Genomic DNA, 21,896 nt, shown 5'->3' with positions numbered 1-21,896 from the left:
CTCCTGTTAAACTTTTTTGACCAAACGACTTCGGGATCGACGCCTTGGTCGCTTACCAAGTAGACCACAAGATGAGCTTCGCCATCGAGGTACCTGGCGACGCCAACCCCCTCAGTTTGCAGGAGCTCTGTCGCGTCCTCGAATCCGCAACTTCGTCGGATTACGCGCGTAGACAAGCCGCCGGGCAGCAGCTTTCGTCATGGGAGACCGATAGGGGCTATTTCTCTACACTCCAGGTACGACATTAGCCCCTGGCTGTGTGATAGTCCGGGTAGAGTGCTAACGTTCTGTCTTTAGACCGTCTTCCTCGACAAGTCTCTCCCCCACGAGATTCGATTCCTCGCCGTGATCCAGCTTAAGAACGGAATCGACAAATACTGGCGCCTACTCCCCCATGTCAGAGGTGGACTAGACTCGGATGAGAAGAATATCGTCCGGCAGCGCTTGTTCCAGGGCACGCTCGAAGAGGAGGAGACGGGTCTTTCGTTACACAACTCTCTGGTCACAGCCAAAGTCATTAGGATCGACTACCCGCAGCACTGGCCGGATGCCGTACCACAAATTATCGGCCTTGTCAGATCGTCCAAGGACGGCAATCAACAGCATCTTTATGGCGCTCTGCAGATTCTTCTTCGAGTTGTGAAGGAGCTTGGCACTGCTCGCCTCCGAAGATCCCAAACGGCCCTCCAGTCCGTCACTCCCGAGATGGTATACTTGTTGGGGGAGATCTACGCCGAAAAGTCGGCAGTCTGGGTTGGATTCCTCACAAATAGTCGTGGCGACGAAGATGCTGCCGACATAGCCATGCTCAACAGTCTCATTGCTCTCAAGACGATTAGACGGTTAGTGGTGGTAGGCTACGAGGCTCCTCACAAAGACAAAACGGTTGAGCAGTTCTGGACAGTGTCCCAGAATCACTTCGGGCAGTTCCTCGGGTTTGTCAGCCACGATTCTCCTGTTCCCGCGCCCTACCAAGATACGGTGGGGAAGCATCTCCTGCAGTTTACGAAGCTCCACATCGACATGTCCGAGGCGCACCCCGCCAGCTTTGTCGTCCTGCCGAATTCCTTGCCCCTTGTACACGGGTATTGGGACTTGGTGGCAAAGTTCGCAGAAATTTTTGAGAAATCGGGCGGTATCCGGCAGTCCTCCGGCGATTCGGGCCCTTCGGAGTCAAAGTCGAAGGTCGAGGGACCTCTGCTGGAGAGATTGGCACTGCGGGGCTTGCTCTTGATGAGGGCATGTCTAAGAATTGCTTTCTATCCCAAGCAAACCTTCAAATACCGAAGTGCAGAGGCCAAGAAGGATGAGAACGAGGCCGTTGCTCTCATCAAGCAAGAACTCTTCAAAAACGAGTTCGTAGTACATATGGCCAACACAATCATCACACATCTCTTCGTGTTCCGGAAGGCCGATTTAGACGCCTGGGAGGAAGATCCGGAGGAGTGGGAGCAGCAAGAACAAAGCGAAGGCAACGCCTACGAATGGGAAGTTCGTCCCTGCGCCGAAAAGCTTTTCCTGGATCTGCTCGTCAATTTCAAGGAACTCATGATACCCCCTCTGCTTTCATACTTCCAGACCGCGACCAACCCACAGTCAGACATCGCTACCAAGGAGGCAGTGTATACGGCCGTGGGTCTGGCCGCGCCGTATGTGTTGCACGAGTTCGATTTTGACAGTCTCCTGGTCTCGACTATCCTTCAAGATGCGCAGCAGCAAGGGCCCTTATATAAGGTCCTCCGCAGACGCATCGCGATTATGGTCAGCCAATGGGTCACCGTCAAGATCGCCGATAACAGCAGACCCCTCATTTACGAAATGTTCCGACACTTCCTGAATCCCGCCGACCCAACCAACGATATCGTTGTCAGAATCACGGCCGCACGTCAGCTGAGGTGGATCGTGGACGAGCTTGCCTTCAGCGCGGAGGCATTTCTACCCTACGCAGCCGATGTGCTCAATGAACTTCTCCAACTCATCCAGAATATCGACGTCGACGAGACGAAGCTCGCTGTTCTGGAGTCCATGCGAATTCTAGTTATGCGACTGGAAAACTATGTGTCTCAATTCGCAGACTTTATCATGTCGAACCTCCCCGGTATCTGGGAAAACTCTGGGTCAGAGGAGTATATGATCAAGCAAGCCATCATTGCCATATTCGCTGCCTTGGTCATGGCTATGGGCAGCGACTCTCAGAGGTTTCAACATTTGATGGTCCCATTGCTGTCAGAAGCCGCCAAGCCTGGCTCTGATCTGCATACATACCTCATCGACGAGGCTTTGGATCTGTGGAACTCCGTTCTCATGCAAAGCAATCCACCCCTGTCTGCCGAAATCATGAGCATCGCAGAGCTGTCTCTCCCCCTTCTGGAATACCAGACGGAGACCGCTGCTCAAACACTCTCGGTGGTTGAGTCTTACATCCTTCTCGGAACCCAGACAGTTATGGAAGATAGATTGCGACGCCCTTTTCTGCAAGCACTGTCAGGGGTTCTAGACTCCACAAGCCGAGAGCAGGTCAGACTCGGCACAGTCTGTATAGAATACCTCATTCGGGCAGCCTCTGAGCTCGGCGGAGCGCAGGTGATTTTCCAGGACCTCCTGGAGATCGGGTTCCTTGGGAAGATCATGGAGTCCCTCCATGATGCCTGGGAGGCCAACCAAACGACCGGGCCGAACAAAAAGATCAGCAAGCTCAGCACAATAACAGAACGCGACTACTTCGCGATCCTCTCTCGTCTAGTCATTGCTGACCCAGCTACCTTCGTCACAATGCTCACCTCTTTCGGTCCTCTGGATCGGGTTTGGGGCTGGCTCAGTGACGAGTGGTTCACCCACCTTGGCGTCTTGGACCATCTTCCTAGACAGAAGCTATCTCTTCTTGCCCTAACGCGTCTTTTGGAGCTTCCGCAGCCAGTGCAGAATCTGGCCCTCGCCAAGCTGCAAGACTACTTCACTCTCTGGACGGGCACCATTTCCGAGCTCCAGGACGGCACGACGGATGGTACCGACTCGCTTATTTGGCAAGAACTTGAGCCCACTGACTACGACACCCCCAAAAGCATAAAAGAAACGGAGTTCAGCCAGAAGGACCCTATCCACACGGTGAACGCCATGTATTTCGTCAAGGAGAGGCTTCAAGATGTCGTCCAGCGATCTGGCGGTGAACAGCAGTTCGAGCAGGAGTGGGCCACCAACGTGGACAAGGACGTTTTGCAAAAGTTTTGGTCGTTGACGCAAATCACGGGGGCGTAGAACGCAATCATGCCGATGACTGAACCAACTGCGATATGACCTGCGGCGGTTCGGGTCGAAACTATTACGATTTCATGACAATCCTGTGGTATAGATGGGGCCCCGCCCCCCGCTAGGTAACGGTGAATGCGAATGCAAGTGAGAATCTTGATGAGCACAGCAACAATCCATGCTTGCGCGGTGAACCTGAAAATCGAGTCGTAATTAGGCATCGGCTCTTCAAATAAATGTTCTGTTGCGTTCTTTACAACTTGCTCTGGCCATCCTGAGGGATCTTCACAACCACCTTACCCCAGGTACCTCTGCTTCCGAGGGCTATCAGCGCATCAGGGACGCGCTCTAGGCCGACAAACTCCTCGTCTGTGAACTCGGTTCCACGTAGCTTTCCCTCGGCGACGAGCCTCATGATGCCCTTCCATACCTCGACGACCGTCTCCTTCTCCTTGACGGCATACTGGCCCCAGAATATGCCTACGAGACTGATGTTCTTGAGGAGGACCTTGTTCATGGCGACCTTTTCGATCTTGCCGGCTGCGAAGCCGATAATGAGTATGCGCCCGTTCCACGCCGTGCACTTTGTGCTCGCGTCGACCATGCCCACTGGGTCGTAGACGATGTCCACGCCCCTGCCCTTGGGCGTCAGCGCCTTGACCTTTGCTGGCCAGTCGGCTTCACGGTAGTCGACGACGTGGTCCGCACCGAACGCCTTTGCGACCTCGAGCTTGCGGGATGTCGACGCCGTCGCGATGACGGTGGCACCAAAGGCCTTTGCGACCTGCACGGCGGCGAGACCGACGCCACCGGCGGCGGCATGGACAAGGACGATGTCGCCGGTCTTGATTCCTGCGCGGACGACTAGGGCACCGTAAGACGTCGGCGCCGTGACAAAGAGGCCAGCGGCCGCCTGATAGGACCAGCCTTCGGGGATGGGGAGGAGGTCCCGCTCGCGGGCGAGGCACTTGGTGGCGAAAGCGCCCTGTGTGGCGCCAAAGACGCGAGCGCCGACGGGGTATTTAGGGTTGGATGACGGGGCTTTGAGAACTGTACCGGCGAACTCGGCGCCTGAGATCCAGGGGAAGGCTGGGAGATGGTTAGCGGGAAGAGCCAGAGGTTGTGTGATGGAGACGAGAGGTCATGATAGGGGGTGATGGTTACTTACGAGGCTGGGTCTGGTATTTCCCTTGGATTTGGAGGATGTCAAAGAAGTTTGCTGCCGTGGCGTGGACTTGAATGAGGTACTCGTCGTCCTTCTTGGGAACGGGGTCCGGGAGTTCCGTCACACGGAGCTCTTTGGGAGACTTTTGAGCGTGAGCTTCCAGTTTTATTTTGACAGAGGAGACTGTGGGATAGACGGAGCTTACCTTGACATATTCCTTGATCTCGATGCCGCGCATTGTGACGATTTCTTGTTCACTTTTGCTGTGGTTTACGGATGAAATAATCTGAAGCCCGCCTCTGCGTGAGCTTGCCAAAACGGATGGAATGGATTCGGATGCAAATGATGGATTTTCAAAATGATCCGGATGAGTCGGGAGATGACAATGGTGACTTTGTGTGCGATTCTCGAGAACGAGACTTCAAACCACACGTGTTGCTGGTTTCGAGGTTCCGTACGCGTTGCTACCCCGGACCGGGGGTCTTGGAGACGCCGAGGAGGAGGGGAGCCGAGGCACATTGGGAGCCCCTCGTTGGCTGGTTCTGGGTCGCTCTCGGTGTGTGAATTCCGGGGATGTGGAGGCGGGCGTCGGTGAAGGACGTTGGCCCGAGCGCCGCTTGTCATGCCATGCCAGTGTTCCCTTCTCCGAGTGGGTTTGTCGTCATATGCCCTTTAAGTAGTGGTGCGGCGTGGCTATGGGAATTGGTTGCGGCGGTGGTCATGGCCGCTATTCGCCATTGATGTGCTTACTTGCAATGCTGAGAAGTTCACTTGGATAAGCCTGGAAAACTATTTGCGAATGTTACGGACGAACCTTTCCTTTCCAGCCGGATCGCCAGGTGATGTTTCGGCGACAGTGTCCATCTCGCATGCGGTACTGGCGGCGCTAGATTGCATCAATCCCAAACTCGAAATCGAAGCTCATGGATGACGATGGAAGCGATGACTACACAGCATTTTGGCCGAGACCTGAGGCTACATTTAAGTTGGAGCCAGGGTCCTCGCCGACTGTTTGGGGCAGACCCCCAATCTCCATTCTTGACTTGTGTCGAACCTTTTCTTGATGCTGTGGGAACGATGTCGGAGAAGAGAGATCACGAATTGAACATCGATGGCAGACAGACCGTCTCGTCTGGCAAAGTCGGTAGTAGACATTGCAGCTGAACCTACCTACCTAGTTTGTGTGTTACGCAACATGCTTTGGAGACCCTAGGTGGTAGGTACACTGGGTGAGTACCTATGTAGAAGGTACCCATATTGGTAGGTACCTCCAGGCAATAGCCCCAATACCAGCGTTAGGGCGCTGCGGCGAATGGGTCGAATTCAATCAGTTCCCAATCGTAGGGGACCGCCGTGATTATGTACACTGTACACCTGCATAATGTTACAGTCCTTCCAAGTCACCGCAGAGCACAGCGGCAAGACTGGCATGCACTACGGATAACAGCAGCAGGGTCTCGTTCAGTTGCCCCTCCCGACTCCATCACTGGAGCCCACCGTCACCAACGACTGACATCCAATCCCGCGTCCGCAACCGCAGCTACCGAACGGCCACCTACCGTCTTCTACCTGCCTGATTTACTCCGGCCTTATCCTGGTTTGATCTTGCATTTCATCCTCCTGCTCCAGAATCCCAACATATTCCTCTCTTCTCCTACAACATCTCTCCCCCTTCCTCCTCCTTCTCTGCATCCGCGAGCCGTTCCTGAGCTCTTGACGTTGCAGCATTCATCGTCGCATCACGACACCTAACACGATTACTTCATATCCAGCACCCGCTTCCATCGATCATACCCACGCACCAGACGAGGTCATGGCCGACAACACAGAGGGCACCGGTGATGCCCAGGTCACCTTCAAGGTGAAGACGGGACAGGATAGCAATCATACCATCACCATGCCCGAGTCCGCCTCCGTGTTGGACCTCAAGACCAAATTGGCCGGCCAAGACTTTGAGAACGTCCCCGTCGAGCGCCAGCGCCTCATCTACTCTGGCCGCGTCATGAAGAACGACGACACCCTAGGCACCTACAAGATCAAGCCCAACAACACCATTCACATGGTTAAGAGCGCCGCCAGCAACCCGGCGCCTCAACCAGCCGCTACAGCCTCAACACCCGCTGCCCCTGCCGTGCCTTCCAACATGGCTGCCGGCACCGCGAACAACATCCTCGCTGGCCTGACTGGAGCCAGATACGCCGGTCACATCAATCTGCCCAGTCGCGAGACTTTTGGGGCCGACGGAGGCGTAAGTGCTTGCGAGACGACGGCGACTTGCCTGTTCTGTAGGGCTTCGGCTAACATTGCGTGTTGCAGATGGGTGCCCCGCCATCCGACGACCAGCTGGCCCAGATGCTTTCCGATCCCTCCATGCTCCAGACCATGAACGCCGCTCTCGACAACCCAGACTTCATCAACTATATGATCCAGAGCAACCCCCACTTGCGCAACGTGCCCAATGCTCGAGAGATCATTCAGTCGCCTTTCATGCGCCAAATGATGACCAACCCGGACATGCTCCGCAATGTCATGAGAATGCAGCGCAATATGGCCGGAGGAGGTGGCAACGCCGCGTTCCCGGCGCCTGGCACAACCGACACCACACCTGCTGAGGCTGCAGCAGCTGGTGCCAACACCAACAACGCCGCTCCCTTCGGCTTCCCTGGAGGTCTCCCGGGTATGCCGGGTCTCGGCGGTATGGAGGGGCTTGGCGACCTCGGTGCGCTGTTTGGTCCTGGCAGTCCCTTTGCGCCTCAGCAACCCGGAGCCACCCCTGGTGCCGGCGCGGCAACCGGGGGCAACGCGCAGGCTCCGGCAGGTGCAGGTGCAGGTGCTACTGGGACGACGGGAGCGGCGACGGGGGAGCAGGGCGCGAATGCTACATCAAGCCCGCCTCCGGCCAACCCTTTCGCTGCACTCTTCGCTCCGCCTCCTTATGCGGCCCAGGGCCAGAACGCGGCCCAGGGTCAAGGCCAGGTCCCGGCAAACCCCTTTGGTTCTCCTTTCGGCCAGATCAACCCCGAGATGATGCAGCAGATGATGAACATGTGGGGTCTCGGTCAAGGCGGCGCTGCCGGTGGAGGCTCTCCCGCCCCCCCGGACAACCGCCCTCCCGAAGAACGATATGCTGAGCAACTGCGCCAGCTCAACGACATGGGCTTTTTCGATTTTGATAGAAACGTGGCGGCCCTGCGCCGCAGTGGTGGAAGCGTGCAAGGCGCTATTGAGCATCTTCTTAGCGGCTGATTATGGTTTTCGATGCATGATGCGAGAGATTCATGACACGAGACACGGAGAGGGAGACGATTTGCGTCTTTCTGGTGAGATGGCGCGTGATTAATAGCTGATGGATTGGTCGGGGAAGACGCACATACCACACTTAGTTTGCCTGGAACTTTGGTTCTGGCGGTTTTCGAGACAATAGGAAAATTGACCAGGCATGATGTTTATGACACATCTTACATTGAGTCGCTTTAGGGTGTTTTATCTGATGAGCAGACTCGTGTGTTTCAACCTTGCTACTGAGTAATCAGTCTACACACTCTAACCGTTATTTGAATCACGGGAAGGGTGATGGTCAATTTCCTTTACAGTTCCCTGACGTGTTTGTTGTACGGATCCCATGCTACCTAAGATGTACGATGTATTAGGTTATGGGTTATGGGTTATGGGGCGATTGCCTAGACCAGCCAGAAAACGTGCGCCGCTACGTTTCCAAATTCAACACTTCAACCCCCCTTCCATCAACGTCGATGGTTTGAAGCCAGCAACGCATTCACTATCATCACTTGTTCGAGTAAGATGTAGCCGTCATGATCCAAGGCATCTTCTATGCTAGGTTCTTCCCCAGGGAGGGTAAGTGAGGAGCAGACCTTCTCCGCGCGCCGAAAACCATCTCAATCTCTCATCCCACCTCGCTCACTGTGGTCTCGTCACTAACCGCCATTCGCAGGCCCACACATCGTGGCCCAGTCGCCGCCGGGCTGCATCACGGCCTCCTCCGGCGCGGCGACGGCGAAGCCGCCACTGATTGACTGGGACGTAATGCAGGAGTACATCGTGCCGCGCAAGGCCTTCTTCAACCGGTACATGACGGTACAGGACCCGGAGGGCAAGTACGCCGTGCTGGGCTTCCCCGTGCTGATCCCGCACCAAAAGTACCAGCGCAACGAGTTCATCTTTAATTTCGGACTCGTGCTGGACGTCGATGCGGACCTGGCGCAGTACGAGCCAGTCGTGAGGCGGTTGGCCGTCACCTTCAAAGAGATGGAGAAGCAGAACGAGTATCTCAGCCAGGAGGACGGTGGCGGGAACGGCGGAGGGGAGAGAAGGCCGATCGAGAGTCTATTAGAGATTGTCAAGGAGGATCTGAACAACTATGGCGAGTGCATGATTCCCGTCGGTAAGTCCTTTGACGTTATCTCCAACTACCCGAGGCTGTCCTCTCTCTCTCTCTCTCTCTCCCACTCTCTCTGACGAGTACCCTGAAGACGACGCAAATACGATCAATATGAAGCTCTTCCCGCACCACGCCAGCCCACCCCAAGTCCGGGGCTGGCACGTCCCCGTCGCCAAGATGAAGTTCGCCGAGATCGTCGATCAGACCTGGGACCTGACGATGCAAAAGGTCGTCGCTCATATTGACGGCGTCAACGACGTCCGCCGCATCGCCTGGCTCGCTGACGTCTCGCTCGACCTGGCCACCCTCGCCCTTCGTCACCTTCTCTACTACGACACCGTCCTGCTGCTCGACATGTTTTTCTTCGGGTCCTGCTACGCGCCGCGCCCGGGCATCCACGACTTCGTCGCCGACCGCGACGGCATCGTCGACGAGTGCGCCGCCTACGTGTGCATCCATGCCCGCCAACGCGTGAGCAGCTTCATGCTCATCAAGCTGATGACGAGCTTCTGCGTCGGTAAGAGCGTCATGGAGTGGCTGCGGGCACACCAGGAAGCCGGCTTCGACGTGCTGCGGTACGTCGACGTCAGGAGGCTGGTGCAGTTCGGTGTCATCAAGGGGTGTCTATACCGCGTGCACAAGTACGTCGTCTCGAAGCAGTACCTGGCGGCGCTGGCGACGGGCCAGGCCCGGCCTAAGGCTGGCGGCGACCCACTGCAGCAGTACACAGACGGGTGTCACCCGTTTGACCAGATCATCACGGAGAAGAACCTCACGGACGGCGAGATTATGGAGAAGCTCAAGAGCCTGCCGGTACCGAGCGGGGACCTGACGGTGTTTTATCGCTGAGGAAACCGTGACGGTCACAAGCAGAAAGGGCCGCGATGAAAATGCTGTTTTACATTTGTTCTAGTGTAGTAGTATACAGATCGTTGTACAGAGACGTATGTACATGGTATCGTGTGAGGCGTCAAGTTTTCACTAACGAGGTCCCGACTCTTCACCTACTGCGGTTTGTGGCCCTCCCCAGATGCCTGCTGCCGTCGCTCGCTCTTGGTGGGGAACTTGATATCCGGGTTGTTTGCGACGGCGACCTCCTCCTCCTCGGCGGCCATCTTCTCTCTGACCATCTGCTCAAGGGCGCTGCGCGACAGCTTGCGGCCCTCGGCGGCAGCGACCTCCTTGAGCTGGTTCAGCAGCACGCGCGTCTTACCCTTGAACGGCTCGCCGGGGTATGACCTGCCGCTTTCTTGCCAGCTTTGGTCGCTTACGACCTCGATGATACGCACATTGTGCTTCCCCTTGCGGAGGATAAGCACGCGCCCGTCAATGAGGAACTTGGGCACATCCTGGGGAAACCAGAGCTTGACAGGCGTCCAGTCGAGATTGCCGGGGACGAGGCCGCGCATGTCCTTGCCCGGCGCCGCGGCGACGTAAGCGCCCGCTGCGCGTGCGATGCGGTGGCCATCGCTGACGGATGACGCCAGACCCGCGGCGTAGAGAATGCGAGCAATGCCTTGATTGTAGATGAGGTCCTCGGGGAGCTGTATATCCATCTTGGGGGCGTTGTTCAGCGTCGTCGGCTGGCCCTCGACGGCCTTGTAAGGGGCCATGTCGTCTCCCGCACCCGGTGTGTTGGCGGTGGCAGCGGCGGCGGCGGCGATCTGCGCGGAGTTACCGCCTTTGCTGTACATAAACTGATGCTGCTGCTGTTCCCGGATGGCGACGTCGGCGCCGTGAACCAGTGACAGAACCTCGAAGGCGAGGGTGTGCTGGGCGATTCTCTTGGGCGGGTCTTGGGCGTGCTCAGCCATCAACCGCTGAATGTTGGCCATCGGCAGGAAAGTGAAGAGCTTGAGCAGCCTCTCGACCTCGTTGTCGGGCCGTCTGGCGAAGTATCCGTATAGGTCGAAGGCACTGGTCTTGAAAGGGTCGAGCCAGACGGCGTTGCCGGCGCTCTTGCCAAATTTGGCGCCCGCGCTGTCTGTCAGGAGGGGCACGGTGAAGCCGATGGGATCATCCTTCCAGGTCTCGGGCATCCTCACATAGGGGTTCTCCTCCGAAGACCGAATCGTCTTGACAGCCTCGATACCCGTCACGATGTTGCCAAACTGGTCAGATCCCCCGATCTGCATCTGCACACCCAGCTTGGAGTACAGATGCCAGAAGTCCCACCCCTGCATCAAGGGGTAAATAAATTCCGCAAGGGACATGCCGTCGCCCTTTTCCATCTTGTTTTTGACGCTATTAACATTATCAGAGATGTAGCCGGGGAGGGGTAGCCCAAGATACTCACGTATCACGGCTGAGCATTGGCCCTAACCGCATGTAGCGGCCCAGCCTCTTCATGACATCGTACATCGGTAAGCCCTGCCACCACATGTTGTTGTTGACGAGATGCCTCTTGGCCGCCCAGTCAGGCTGCGTGCCGTACTTGCGCCCGAGCGCCTCGACATTGGCCCAAAGCTTTTTAAGCTGGTAGTGGAGCTTTGTGATGTTCATCGACACCTCGCTGTTTGCCATGACCTCGCGGGTTTTCAAGCGGTCCGTCGGATCGCCTATCCTGCCCGTTGCACCACCAACCAGCGACACAGCGGTGTAGCCGTGGAGGTACATCCAGAAAAGGGGCATGAAGGGGAGTAGGTGGCCGACGTGGAGGGACTCTGCCGTCGGATCGACTCCGACGTATGCGCCTATTCGTTTGGTTCGTAGGAGCTCTTTGACTTGTGGTGTTCGTCTGTAGCGCACGGGTCAGCAAGTCTGCCTCCAAGGGCAGCGGCGGCGATGGCGCTGTGAAGACTCACCCTGCGACGTCCTTGATATAACCTCGTTCCTCAAAGATGTCCCAAATATTCTGGGCATCACCCTGCTTGATAGCCGCGGCGCGCTTCGCCCACTCCGTTTCTCCAATCTCGCGCTTTTCCACTACCCCTTGGGATATCCACCTGGGTCGGTTCTGCTGCAATTGGACTACTGAGAGCCCGGCGCATCGTCTGCAGATGCTTCGCCGCAGCTCGGGGAGGCGGGACACCAACGTCGACGACATGACGGGTTGTTTTGTGTGTGTTTGTGTGAAATGATGAATCTCTCGCCTTATCAACACATCTGAAAAGGAACGACTACGAAAGAGAGAAAACAGTTGCAACGATGTACTCGGATGTCGAAGATCGACAACAGCCCCGTACTCAATTGACACAACCTCCCAAACCCGAAGCTGTTGCGCAACTCACTCGAGCTCCAGAAATTTCCCTTATCGCATGCACGATAAGAGAATCGCGCATCTACGTTGCGCCGATGACCGGCTACCACTCGATCGAAGAATCACGTGGAGATCCGGATTGCAGTCAGCCAATCATAGTACTTTGAATGTCAGACGCCTGTGTTTGCGATCCAAGTACCTTGCCCAGTTAGTCTGATACCCTCGGCTAAGTGGACATCATCGATTCCGGCACTTAGAACCTCTTCCTCCTGCCCAAGCCTCCAAACAACGAGTCTGACCCCCTCTCCTACGAACATCTTCCCAATTGAACCCGCATCGTGAACCCCTGCGATCACCATGGCTTCGATTGTGCGACCCTCCCTGCTCCGGCAAACAGCCACTGCGGCCCGTATGGCTCAGGCCGCTCCGATCCGCTCCGCCTTCGTCAAGGACTCGACAAGAGCCGCGGCCTTCCACACCACAGCCAAGAGGCAACTGCTGCCCGTCGGACCTCGTGCGTCACCATTCTCACTTGCCCAAGAGGGGTTTGAACGAACAGTTGCTAACTAAGATGCCACAGAGGTCATTGACGGTGGAGGTACGACAGCGCCATGAGAGCCAACCTCGACGGTGTGAAACAAGTCTAACCCGTGATTTCTAGTCAACAAGCCCGCCCCCGTCCCTCCTCCGAGTCCCGCTCACGGCTCCTACCACTGGACCTTTGACCGTCTACTCGCTGCCGGCCTGGTTCCCATTACTATCGCCCCCTTCGCCGCTGGTTCCCTCAACCCGACGACCGACGCCATTCTCTGCGCCATGATCCTCATCCACTCCCACACTGGCTTCCAGAACATCCTCATCGACTACGTCCCCACCAAGCACTACCCCAAGTCGCGCAAGGCCACCATGTGGAGCCTGAACCTGGCCACTGCCCTCGTCGGCCTTGGCCTGTACGAGTTCGAGACTAGCGATGTTGGTGTCACCGAGGCCGTCGCGCGTCTCTGGAGGGCGTAAAGAGGATGGGGACTTCTTGTCGTTAGGGGGCGCTGGCACCTAGAAAAAGCTGTTGTTCGAAATATCTTGACGACAACAAACCGCCACTACTGCAGCGCGGTGACTGGATGTGGCGCGAGGGGTGCTTTGTTGAGCACCAGAATTGATAATGACGCTGGTGTCAGCGTATTGTATGTGTGATTCAGGGGCGCCACGGTTTAGAATTGGAACGGCCAGTGTATAATCACCAGACTAGGCAAAATTGGATTCTCTGTCAACGACTTCAGCGCGAGCATCTTCATTCTGATTATGAACAGAAAAGAAGAAAACGGTTCGAAGAAAGTTACTTCAATTTGGCGTAGAAAAGATCTTCAATCCCATAAAGTTTTTTGCCTAGGGGCCTTTTTAGCCATTTGCTGGGCCGCTTCACAGTTTGTCCTAGACACGATCATTCCCCTACGCCCTCGCTATAATTATCCATGAAACGGGACAATTCAGCGGGTATGATACCACACCAGCAGTTCAACTTATGGCTGCATGGACTTTGCATCGTAATATCTCATTCTTCTTAAACGCTAAAAGACAAGTACATTCCGGGTTTCGTGACATGAAATAGAAAGAGAAGCTATCAGTCGTTCTGTACGCAAGCGACGTCACGATCAACGAGCCTCAGGCTGTCAGTGAGAAGCTGGTGATCTCAGGACCACCTATACGGTCCATCTCAGGGGTTGGCGGTGGGAGGTTCTCAACCTTCGTCGAAATCCAGCAAGAGGCATACATATTCACGCGGTCAATCAGGGCTCCGTCAGTACGAGCGCCGACTCTCTTGGGGGAGAAGCCATGCGCCTCGAAAACCTTGATGTACCACGGACTCAGCGCCGACGAGCGAAGAAGCACCCTGCCACCCTTTTTGAGAGCGCGGTTGAGCTTCGTAATCTGGGCAGCGGCAGCCGGTGAGCCGGGATCGAACCAGTCCATGCTGTCCATGATGACGGCGACGGTCAGCGTGCCGGGCGTAATGCGGTTGATGACTTCGTCAATCTCGTCTGTATGGATACGGAGGCCATCAAAGGCGCTGGGGCGCGAGAGCTTGGCATGGGCCTTTTCGGAGAGGTAGTCAGGATGACAGCGCCTGGTGAAGTCGCCAGTCATGCAGACGTGGTAGTACGGATTGTTGGCGGCGATGTGAGTCTGCTCGGCGACAGGGTCGAGCGTGTCCACCATGTACCGCCAGATAGCGTGGGAGCGAACCTTACGCGCCGTCGGGGCCGGACCTTTTACGGCCTCGCTCTCGGCGTGATCATTTTCGATCATGGCGAGCTGGTTCTTGGGGACGCCGAGAGCAGCCCAGAGGAAGCTCTCCTGGCTGACGACGAGGTTGCAAACGAGCTTCGAGAGCAGCGCTGGACGAATCTTGTTGCGCCAGACCTCGCGTTGTTCGTTGAGGGTCTTGGTGGAAAGAAACTCCTTGACGGCGGCGCGGCAGCCAAAGACGCGCGAAATCCAGCGGAAGACACGGATCGCATGACGGGAGCCGCCCGTATCATATAGGCCATAGCCCTTGGTGTTGGCGAAGACGTGGACGTTATTCAGCCAGTACTGGAATGCGCGGCTGGACAGATGGGGCGAGAGCTTTGTGAGGAGCAGCGAGCGGAACTCGGGGTGCTTGCCCTCTCCAAACAGCTTCCAGAAGTCTTCGTAGGGGAGGGCGGTGTAAGATGCGACCTTAAGCTCAAGGAGGTGATTCTGCGTGGGGTTCAAATCGACTGCATGGATTCTGGCCGGACTCTGCATGGCATATGAAAGAATGTTATCACCAGCGCTGGTGATGGCCAGCACCACGTCGTCTGAGCCGAGGTTGAGGAGACGCTCGTCCACCCGCGAGTCTTCCCATGTGAAGGCGTAGATGTACTCATCGTTGAACTGGGTGTGTTTCTGGAGCTGGTCGTCATAGTAGATGCGCCAGTGGTGGTTCTGGTAGAAGAACGAGGGAAGTGGCAGATTCGCAGACAGATTCTGAATCGCTGCCATAAAGGCCTTGGAGCGGATCTCGGGTGCCGATCTCTCGATTGCACGGGTGAGGGCATCGCCCTGGTTAGCGGGATACAAGTAAGGAGATTCTGTGGCGAGCGCATCAATCTTCTCAATGATTTCGTGGGGCAGACTTGTGGAAGAGAAGGGCTTCTTGTGGCATCCAACCCAGATATAGTACGGAATACGACCGAGGGTGTAGTTGCGGGCGTTAATATTGAGAACTGAACCGAACTTGTACTCGAGGTAGTCCCGCCGACCGGCTTCGAGACCAACGCGGTCCAGGTCGAACCATGCGCGCCAGAAGGTTCTCAGGAACCAGTTTACATGGCGGCCGACGAGCCCAGCTGTGAAGTTGCGGAACGAGAAGTCGGTCTTGGATTGAACGTAGAAGTCGACCACTCCCAACACGCCGTCCGGAGACAAGAGTGAAGTGAGTGACTCAACGACAGAGTAGTAGTCAGGCTGATACGACTCTGGTCAGCGACAGTACGGGCAACATGCCATCTCATGATACTTACAATCATGGACAAGCTGTACGACATTGTGATGAGGTCCGCACCACCGTGCTCGGCACGCTTCTGGGAGAAGTAGCTCAGAACTGGGGAGCGCGGAGGGAGACGGTTGCTCGGAAGATCATTTTCATAATCCTCGAGACGGAACTTTCTCGCGTCCTCGCAAACGACCTTGACATTATTCCAGCCAAGGCGTTGAAAGCGCTGTCGGGCAATATCACAGAGCGACGGGGAGAAATCGACAAGGTATACGCTGGAGAAGAACTCGGGGACATTGACGAAGCTGGACATGGCCTCAATGTTCCATCCCGTTCCTCCACCGACCTTGATCTCGTTAGCTACAGTTTGAAGGTAAAGGGGCATGACAGCCAACTCACATCAACCCAGATCCGCTTGGCCTTGTCGCCCTTCTTAGGGCCTTTAGCCTTCAGCTGTGCTACGACAAGCGCAAGCATGTCTTCCCTGCCTTGCAGGAGGACTTTCCTGGTTGCATCATAGGCGCCGGCTTGCTTCTTGTAGAAGCTTTCAAGGGCATCTTGCTGGTTGCCCTTCTTGTCGCCACTGTGTGGCTTGATGAAGCAGGAGTAGAAGAAGAGCAGGAAGGACTTTAACAGGCCGGGAGCCTCGCTTCCATTGCTATCGGCATCATCTTTGGAAAGGAGCTTGGAAAAGAGCAGACCGCTTAGTGCCACAGCGCTTAGTCCAGCAAAGGTCGTTTTGAGGTCGAGGTCGAGGGGTAAAATGTTACCACCAAGAGAAGCCATGGTATTCTCTCATTGCTCTAGGCGCAGAGAAGGTGCGTTGAAGCGTTTCGGTAGCTTTTTGCAAGTTGAATTGAGTCGAGAGGGGCGAGTATGAGGACGCAGAAGGAGAAGATCAAGGGAACCAGCGTGACTTGAGCAATACCGCCAGAGATATATAGGCTTTACAGTCACCACGACTGCGTTGTTTTCCCCAGGTCACTCAACCTGTTGTCTTGTAGCATCTACATGGCGTGGACGGCTGCGGCGCGCGTCGTGGTGATGTCACAACTACAAGCGGACTGAGTAGAAAGGAGGGCGCGATATGTTGTCATCGTCTGGTAACCGCAATGCTGGAGGAGAGTCTTGCAGTTGAGACGGCCCTGTCCTGGGCAGCCCAGGACCCTGAAGAAAGAACCCCGCCTACAATCTGCAAGAGCAGCTCAATAGTCAACCGAGCACACCCCGCCAGCTCGGAGCTCTACTAGCGTGGGTGGGAGGTAAACACGGATGGCCCATGCTAGGGGCCCTGTGGGCCCCTGTGGACCAAATCTTGTCGACCAATGACCAGAGCACATGGGCAAACCATCTGGTTGTCAACCACTTGCGCTGGTGAATCTGGAGCGCCTGAGCCAACGTGCCTTGCGCCAATCCTCTGTGTGTCCAAAGGCACGGGAAGCTGCGAGACAAGCCAGGATTCTTCTTCCGACCTCGTGGGGTGTTAGGTGAGGGGGCGCGGATAAGCCTCTCTCACGTTGAAACTCCATCGTATGTATGAGGATATGCCACGTAGGAATCTAGTCCCTGTCTCTTTGAGCCGTGTCAAACTGCTCAAGAAACCGTAGACTCCACGTCGTCGTCGTCGTCGATACTCGAGGGGTTCGTTTCAGAAGATCAGGTCAGCCACGAAGACAGCCTCACACAGCCTCTCGACGGATTGAAAACAATAAAGCCTCAAAGGGTGAACTCCTATTTCCCAAAGTGTCAGCGAAGCTTCCCAATAGGAAAGCAGCAGTTCGTCTGTTAAGAGTTAGACCAGGTCGTTGCTTGTTGCCATGCATAGACGTAGCGTCGCGCATCAGCAGAAGCAGAGTGCAGGTTGTCCAGGGTTGGTTCGACCGGACACGATGCCAATGACAGACGGTTTCCGGGGCACATGGCCCCATTGACTGCACCCCGAGAGCTCGATAGCATGAGTAGTTTGCCCTCTTGCCGGGGAGAATTATCTCTGGTGGGTCCTCTGTGGACGATCACCATAGTCCCCTTTCTTCGGAAATCCTGTATATGCGCACTGGTATCAAGACGCGGTGATCAAGTGTTGTCGGGAGTAGTCGATGCCTCGGGGCAATATTTGCAACATTTCTGGCGCTCCTGCTAGCAGACTATATTCTTCTTTTCTTTTACTATACCCTTGCTCAGGATTGTTCACGGTCTGTTCTTCTCACCGAAGATAGATATCGAACTAGGAGCTTAGCTGTGTGTTTGACTTGGGAATGTGTAAGCATCATACGGCTATGAGCTTAGCAACTGGTGGTCTTTGGCAGTGCATCTCCATGATAGCCGAATTATGAGCTTATCAAAAACCCTGATGATATACCGGCATTAACATTCGCGCCCTTGATTGTCGGTTGAAGGCTTGAAAGGTGTAATTCAAGGACAGATGTGATGTGGTTGATGGATTTTTGGCCTGGACCTGACACTGTGTGAATCATGTATTTGCCTGGTGTCTCATACAGTACACACCGCACAAGGCGACCGGAAAACTGATGTAACTGTCTGTCGTGTCTTGCGCACTTTGGCATGTTAGCGTATTGCGGACGAACAGAGACTCACTTCGTAATTCCATTCCAATGTTATTATTCGTGTCTCGTGTCGAAAACTGGCCCTAATTCTTACTCAAGCTCCAGAAACCACGCAATTCTATCAAACCGGTGACTATGGAGGACCATTATTGGTCGTGTAAGTGGAAGTTCGCATCGCACTATCCAAACTTGTGAGTAACAGCAAACCGCATGGTGTCCTCCGAGTTCCGATCACCGACACAAGATGCTTTGCCCCGTACCACTGACCTGAGATTTAAGTGGTTTCCCCATCTCGATGGCTCTAGAGTGCTGTAGAGTACAGTCTGTGTCGTGTCAAGGCGGCTTGTAACCAAAATGTTAATAGTGTCCTTTCTCTGGCTGCGAGGCAAATAGCCCGGCGATGCTCTTGGGTCCCAGTATCGAGCAAGAAATCGATACTTGAGTGTGTGTTCGTTTTGTAGTGTCTTGGAGGGCTGTATTGCTGATATGTCTCCAAGATGCTGTAAGAACTTCACCACCAGGGGTTGTAGTCCCTCGACAATGGCAATGTCTTGATGATCCTGTACTAGTTGCTCGCTTTCGCAAGTGATTAAGGTCCAAAACAGGAACTGCAATCCTAGAGCACTAAGACAAGCGACTCCCGAATCGCAAATGAATACTAGACTCAAGTCTGGGGGTTTGCGGGGAGATATCATGCACGAAGGGTCTCGGTATCCAGTGCGCAGAAGGAGATTTCTCTGATGTGTTAAGCTGTAAGTCTAGAAAACCTATCCGCGAAGCTTGAATCCCTGGTAATGGCACCTCGATAGGAGAGTGGGGGGTGCTCTCCTCCAAAACGTTGACCATGAACCTACTTATGCTCAGCTCAGATGGACCCATGTACAAGATAGAACTGAGAATTCAAGGGTTGTGCTGATACGAAAGAGACCCCGCTTGTCATATTCGGCCAAAGGGCGATAATGGATGAGGAATGATGTGCCTACATACCTACTCTGCTACACGTTCGTCGCTGGTGGTCACCCAAGTCCCAGCGTTGCTGTTTCTTTGTTGTACCACATCTGGAAGCAACAGGAGAAAGTACATTATACATGTACCTACCTACTTGTACATCCCCCAGACTCCCGCCGCAGGTATACCCTCCTCTCCAGGGTGCGTGCAACACACAAGCTGGGGCTGTTCGACCCATACTTCCCTGTCCGGTGACCAATCCAGTAAGCAGGTTTGGCGTGCAGGGCAGCGCGATGTCGACTGCTAGTTGACGCTCGACATCAAATGCCCAACCTACACTTCGACATATCCCTATCCATCACAGCCCTCGACACCGACCACGCGCATGTTTCAACGCCATCAAGAATTCGCCTGCAATCAAAACGACTAAACACTGGGAGCCTGCGATGCCGCCCGCTGCGAGCCAGAAGGGCACCGGCAAGAAGGCCGGGCCCGGTGCCATGCGACAGCGGAGTCGCAACACAACTCCCAGCTCCATCACTCCGTCCGCGAGCTTGCCCCCCATTGAAGCCGTCGATACAGAGTATCTCGAGCTCCGCGTCGAGCAGTTCCGCAACCTCAACTATGACGACCTGGTCGATCAGGGTGCGTCCAACGCCGTCATGCCCGATTCCAAGAGCCTTGATGGCATGATCGCACGCCTCCAGCGTCTACAGGAGACCATCGATAGGCGTAGCAATTTCTGCGATAGGGGCATGCGGATACTAGCCAGCACGCGAAAGCAATACATCAACGACGTCGAAGAGGGCACTGATGCCGCCGGAAAGGCCGAGGGTGATAGCAAGAAGACCAGCAAGACCAACAAGAAGAAGAGAAAGGCGGCCGATACCCTTGCACCCCCCCACGAAGGGGGAATTGGTAGGTCACTACATTACACTACCCTTCAGTCGACCCTGTGCGGCTTAGTGCTCTTTCGCTTTTTTTGCCTTGGTTTATTCGTGGGGCGCGGGAAGCTCACCAGGAGCTCATCCCCATCACCACGAGTAATTCCTCGTATTGACCTTGCCTCGAGTACTGACCTCGCCCGTTGCCGCAGAACGATCATCCCCGCTTAGGGAATCCACTAAACCACGAAAGCTTTCGCGCGACTCGGCCAGTTCTTCCTTGTCACCCGTCGCTCCTGCAACACCATCAGCAATGGAAGTCGACGAGAAGACGAAAAAAGAAGACAATGAGGAGGAAGAAGAGAGTTCAGAAGACGAGGGCGCGCCGCCCAAAAAGGCGCAACCTGCCGCGCACACCTTCGGCGACGACCCCTCCACCTTCCCCGACCCGACCGTCTACGAGATTCGCCCAACACACTCTGGTATGTCCGATGAAGAGTTGAAGGAGATTTACTCGGTCGCCGTATTCCCCAGGACCGACCTGGCCGATGTAATCGCTGGCGACCCTCCGGACAAGGACTTCAGTAGTGCCAAGCCCACGAACCAGATCAGCTTTTCAACCTTCTCGACATACTTGGAACCCTACTTCCGCCCCTTTGCCGAAGAAGACCTAGCGTTTCTCCGAGAGCGCGGCGACCGTGTTACACCTTTCCACATGCCGAAGAGGGGCAAGAAGCATTACACCGAGATTTGGGCAGAGGAGGATGGCGCCATGGCTCTCGATAAACCTTTGAACGGCCGCGAACAATTGGCACCTAATCAACCCCGTGGCGCGATTGACAACATGGACGACGAAGTCGCCGAGACAGACAAGCTTTCGGTCGGGCCGTTGCTGTCGCGCCTGATGCAAGCCATGCGACCGGAGAACCGGCCACAGGCGGACGAGGATAAGGGCGTCAACGGCGTCACCAACGGTGACATTACCATGAATGGCGGTAGTGTGAACGGGGAGAATGGAGAGCCACAGCAGAGTTTCGGTGACGACAAGGCGCCACCGGTCCCCCCTGCATCCTTCATGCCGGAGTCGAACTCGGAGGCATGGAAGAAAGCCTCGCATCCCAAGCTGGAGTACACGCAAGTCGACGAGCGGATCAAGCAGGAACTCAGGCATATCGGCTTCCTTCCTCAGGAAGGCAACTTTGAGAGCGAGTACGACGGCGCGTTCGACGACGAAGTGGCAGCCAGGCTGCGCCTACTGCAAGGCCGCTTGCGTGAACAGATGCTCATCAACGGCGCACGCAAGTCCCGACTTACAGAACTGGTCAAGGAGCGCATGGCGCATCAAGAGTACCAAACGATTCTCGAGGATCTCGATACACAAGTACAGGCTGCATACCTGAAGCGCACGCGCACTATGGGCAAGAGCAAGAAGAACAAGCGTCCTGGCGGAGCGGGAGGTGGCAGCCATGCCGTCGGCGGCGCGGCCGGTATGGCGAGACCGGGAATTGGCGACATGACAAAGACGCTGATGGAGCGTCGCAAGCGTTGGATCGATACCATTGGATCAGTCTTTGATGACGAAAGCTTGGGCAAAGTTCCACGCAGCTCAGATCCCGACTCCTCCATCTTTCGAGCGAACGTCATGTCAGACTTGATGAAGAGGGAAAAGTCACAATGGGACGAGGAAGTCGAGGAGGAGTAATCGGCAGACGGTGCTGAGGACAACGAGCAATCATGATGTACACTACGACTACTGGCACTGCCGCGTGTTTCGCGCCGGTTCTTGGGTTCTGGAAGGCGGGCTTTGGAGCGCAAGTCTATTTTGAGGCTTGGCTCGGTGGACGGCGTTGGGAATGGGAGGGAGGTTTGCATGTCGATGTGCTCGATTGCAACCCGATTGGTGACCATATCACCGCTAGATTATGCCAATAAAGAAACCGAGATATCATTTTAGAAGTACGCTTCTCTAGGGCT

The 21,896-nt window shown here is 55.5% G+C and overlaps 8 protein-coding genes across 8 annotated transcripts; 5 read left to right on the top strand and 3 right to left on the bottom strand.

Annotated features, from left to right (window-relative positions):
- Positions 1–71: 71 nt before the first annotated feature.
- Positions 72–3,255, top strand: CH63R_05793 (Importin-beta domain-containing protein; the record flags this gene model as incomplete). Its single annotated transcript, XM_018300768.1, has 2 exons — positions 72–236; positions 298–3,255. 2 exons carry the CDS (start codon positions 72–74, stop codon positions 3,253–3,255), a joined length of 3,123 nt encoding a protein of 1,040 aa, XP_018158618.1.
- A 244-nt stretch (positions 3,256–3,499) lies between these two features.
- CH63R_05792 (Zinc-binding dehydrogenase) lies at positions 3,500–4,649 on the bottom strand (the record flags this gene model as incomplete). Its single annotated transcript, XM_018300767.1, has 2 exons — positions 3,500–4,335; positions 4,415–4,649. 2 exons carry the CDS (start codon positions 4,647–4,649, stop codon positions 3,500–3,502), a joined length of 1,071 nt encoding a protein of 356 aa, XP_018158617.1.
- Positions 4,650–6,224: 1,575 nt separating this feature from the next.
- CH63R_05791 (Ubiquitin family protein) lies at positions 6,225–7,657 on the top strand (the record flags this gene model as incomplete). The annotated part of the gene is made up of 2 exons (XM_018300766.1): positions 6,225–6,659; positions 6,728–7,657. The coding sequence occupies 2 exons, from the start codon at positions 6,225–6,227 to the stop codon at positions 7,655–7,657; spliced, it is 1,365 nt and encodes a 454-aa protein (XP_018158616.1).
- Positions 7,658–8,223: 566 nt separating this feature from the next.
- CH63R_05790 (nitrogen permease regulator 2) lies at positions 8,224–9,659 on the top strand (the record flags this gene model as incomplete). Its single annotated transcript, XM_018300765.1, has 3 exons — positions 8,224–8,266; positions 8,364–8,813; positions 8,902–9,659. 3 exons carry the CDS (start codon positions 8,224–8,226, stop codon positions 9,657–9,659), a joined length of 1,251 nt encoding a protein of 416 aa, XP_018158615.1.
- A 155-nt stretch (positions 9,660–9,814) lies between these two features.
- On the bottom strand, positions 9,815–11,856 carry CH63R_05789 (Tyrosine--tRNA ligase; the record flags this gene model as incomplete). The annotated part of the gene is made up of 3 exons (XM_018300764.1): positions 9,815–11,054; positions 11,107–11,547; positions 11,615–11,856. The coding sequence occupies 3 exons, from the start codon at positions 11,854–11,856 to the stop codon at positions 9,815–9,817; spliced, it is 1,923 nt and encodes a 640-aa protein (XP_018158614.1).
- A 510-nt stretch (positions 11,857–12,366) lies between these two features.
- CH63R_05788 (CybS protein) lies at positions 12,367–13,023 on the top strand (the record flags this gene model as incomplete). Its single annotated transcript, XM_018300763.1, has 3 exons — positions 12,367–12,523; positions 12,590–12,607; positions 12,671–13,023. The coding sequence occupies 3 exons, from the start codon at positions 12,367–12,369 to the stop codon at positions 13,021–13,023; spliced, it is 528 nt and encodes a 175-aa protein (XP_018158613.1).
- A 648-nt stretch (positions 13,024–13,671) lies between these two features.
- On the bottom strand, positions 13,672–16,312 carry CH63R_05787 (3-amino-3-carboxypropyl transferase; the record flags this gene model as incomplete). Its single annotated transcript, XM_018300762.1, has 3 exons — positions 13,672–15,498; positions 15,555–15,872; positions 15,926–16,312. 3 exons carry the CDS (start codon positions 16,310–16,312, stop codon positions 13,672–13,674), a joined length of 2,532 nt encoding a protein of 843 aa, XP_018158612.1.
- A 3,172-nt stretch (positions 16,313–19,484) lies between these two features.
- Positions 19,485–21,624, top strand: CH63R_05786 (Histone acetyltransferase subunit 3; the record flags this gene model as incomplete). The annotated part of the gene is made up of 2 exons (XM_018300761.1): positions 19,485–19,956; positions 20,135–21,624. The coding sequence occupies 2 exons, from the start codon at positions 19,485–19,487 to the stop codon at positions 21,622–21,624; spliced, it is 1,962 nt and encodes a 653-aa protein (XP_018158611.1).
- Positions 21,625–21,896: the final 272 nt, after the last annotated feature.

Source organism: Colletotrichum higginsianum, chromosome 4 (assembly GCF_001672515.1).
Source record: "Colletotrichum higginsianum IMI 349063 chromosome 4, whole genome shotgun sequence".
Classification (NCBI taxonomy): domain Eukaryota; kingdom Fungi; phylum Ascomycota; class Sordariomycetes; order Glomerellales; family Glomerellaceae; genus Colletotrichum; species Colletotrichum higginsianum.
Note: the sequence above shows the minus strand (reverse complement) of the source record. Positions and strands in the feature narration are given on the sequence as shown.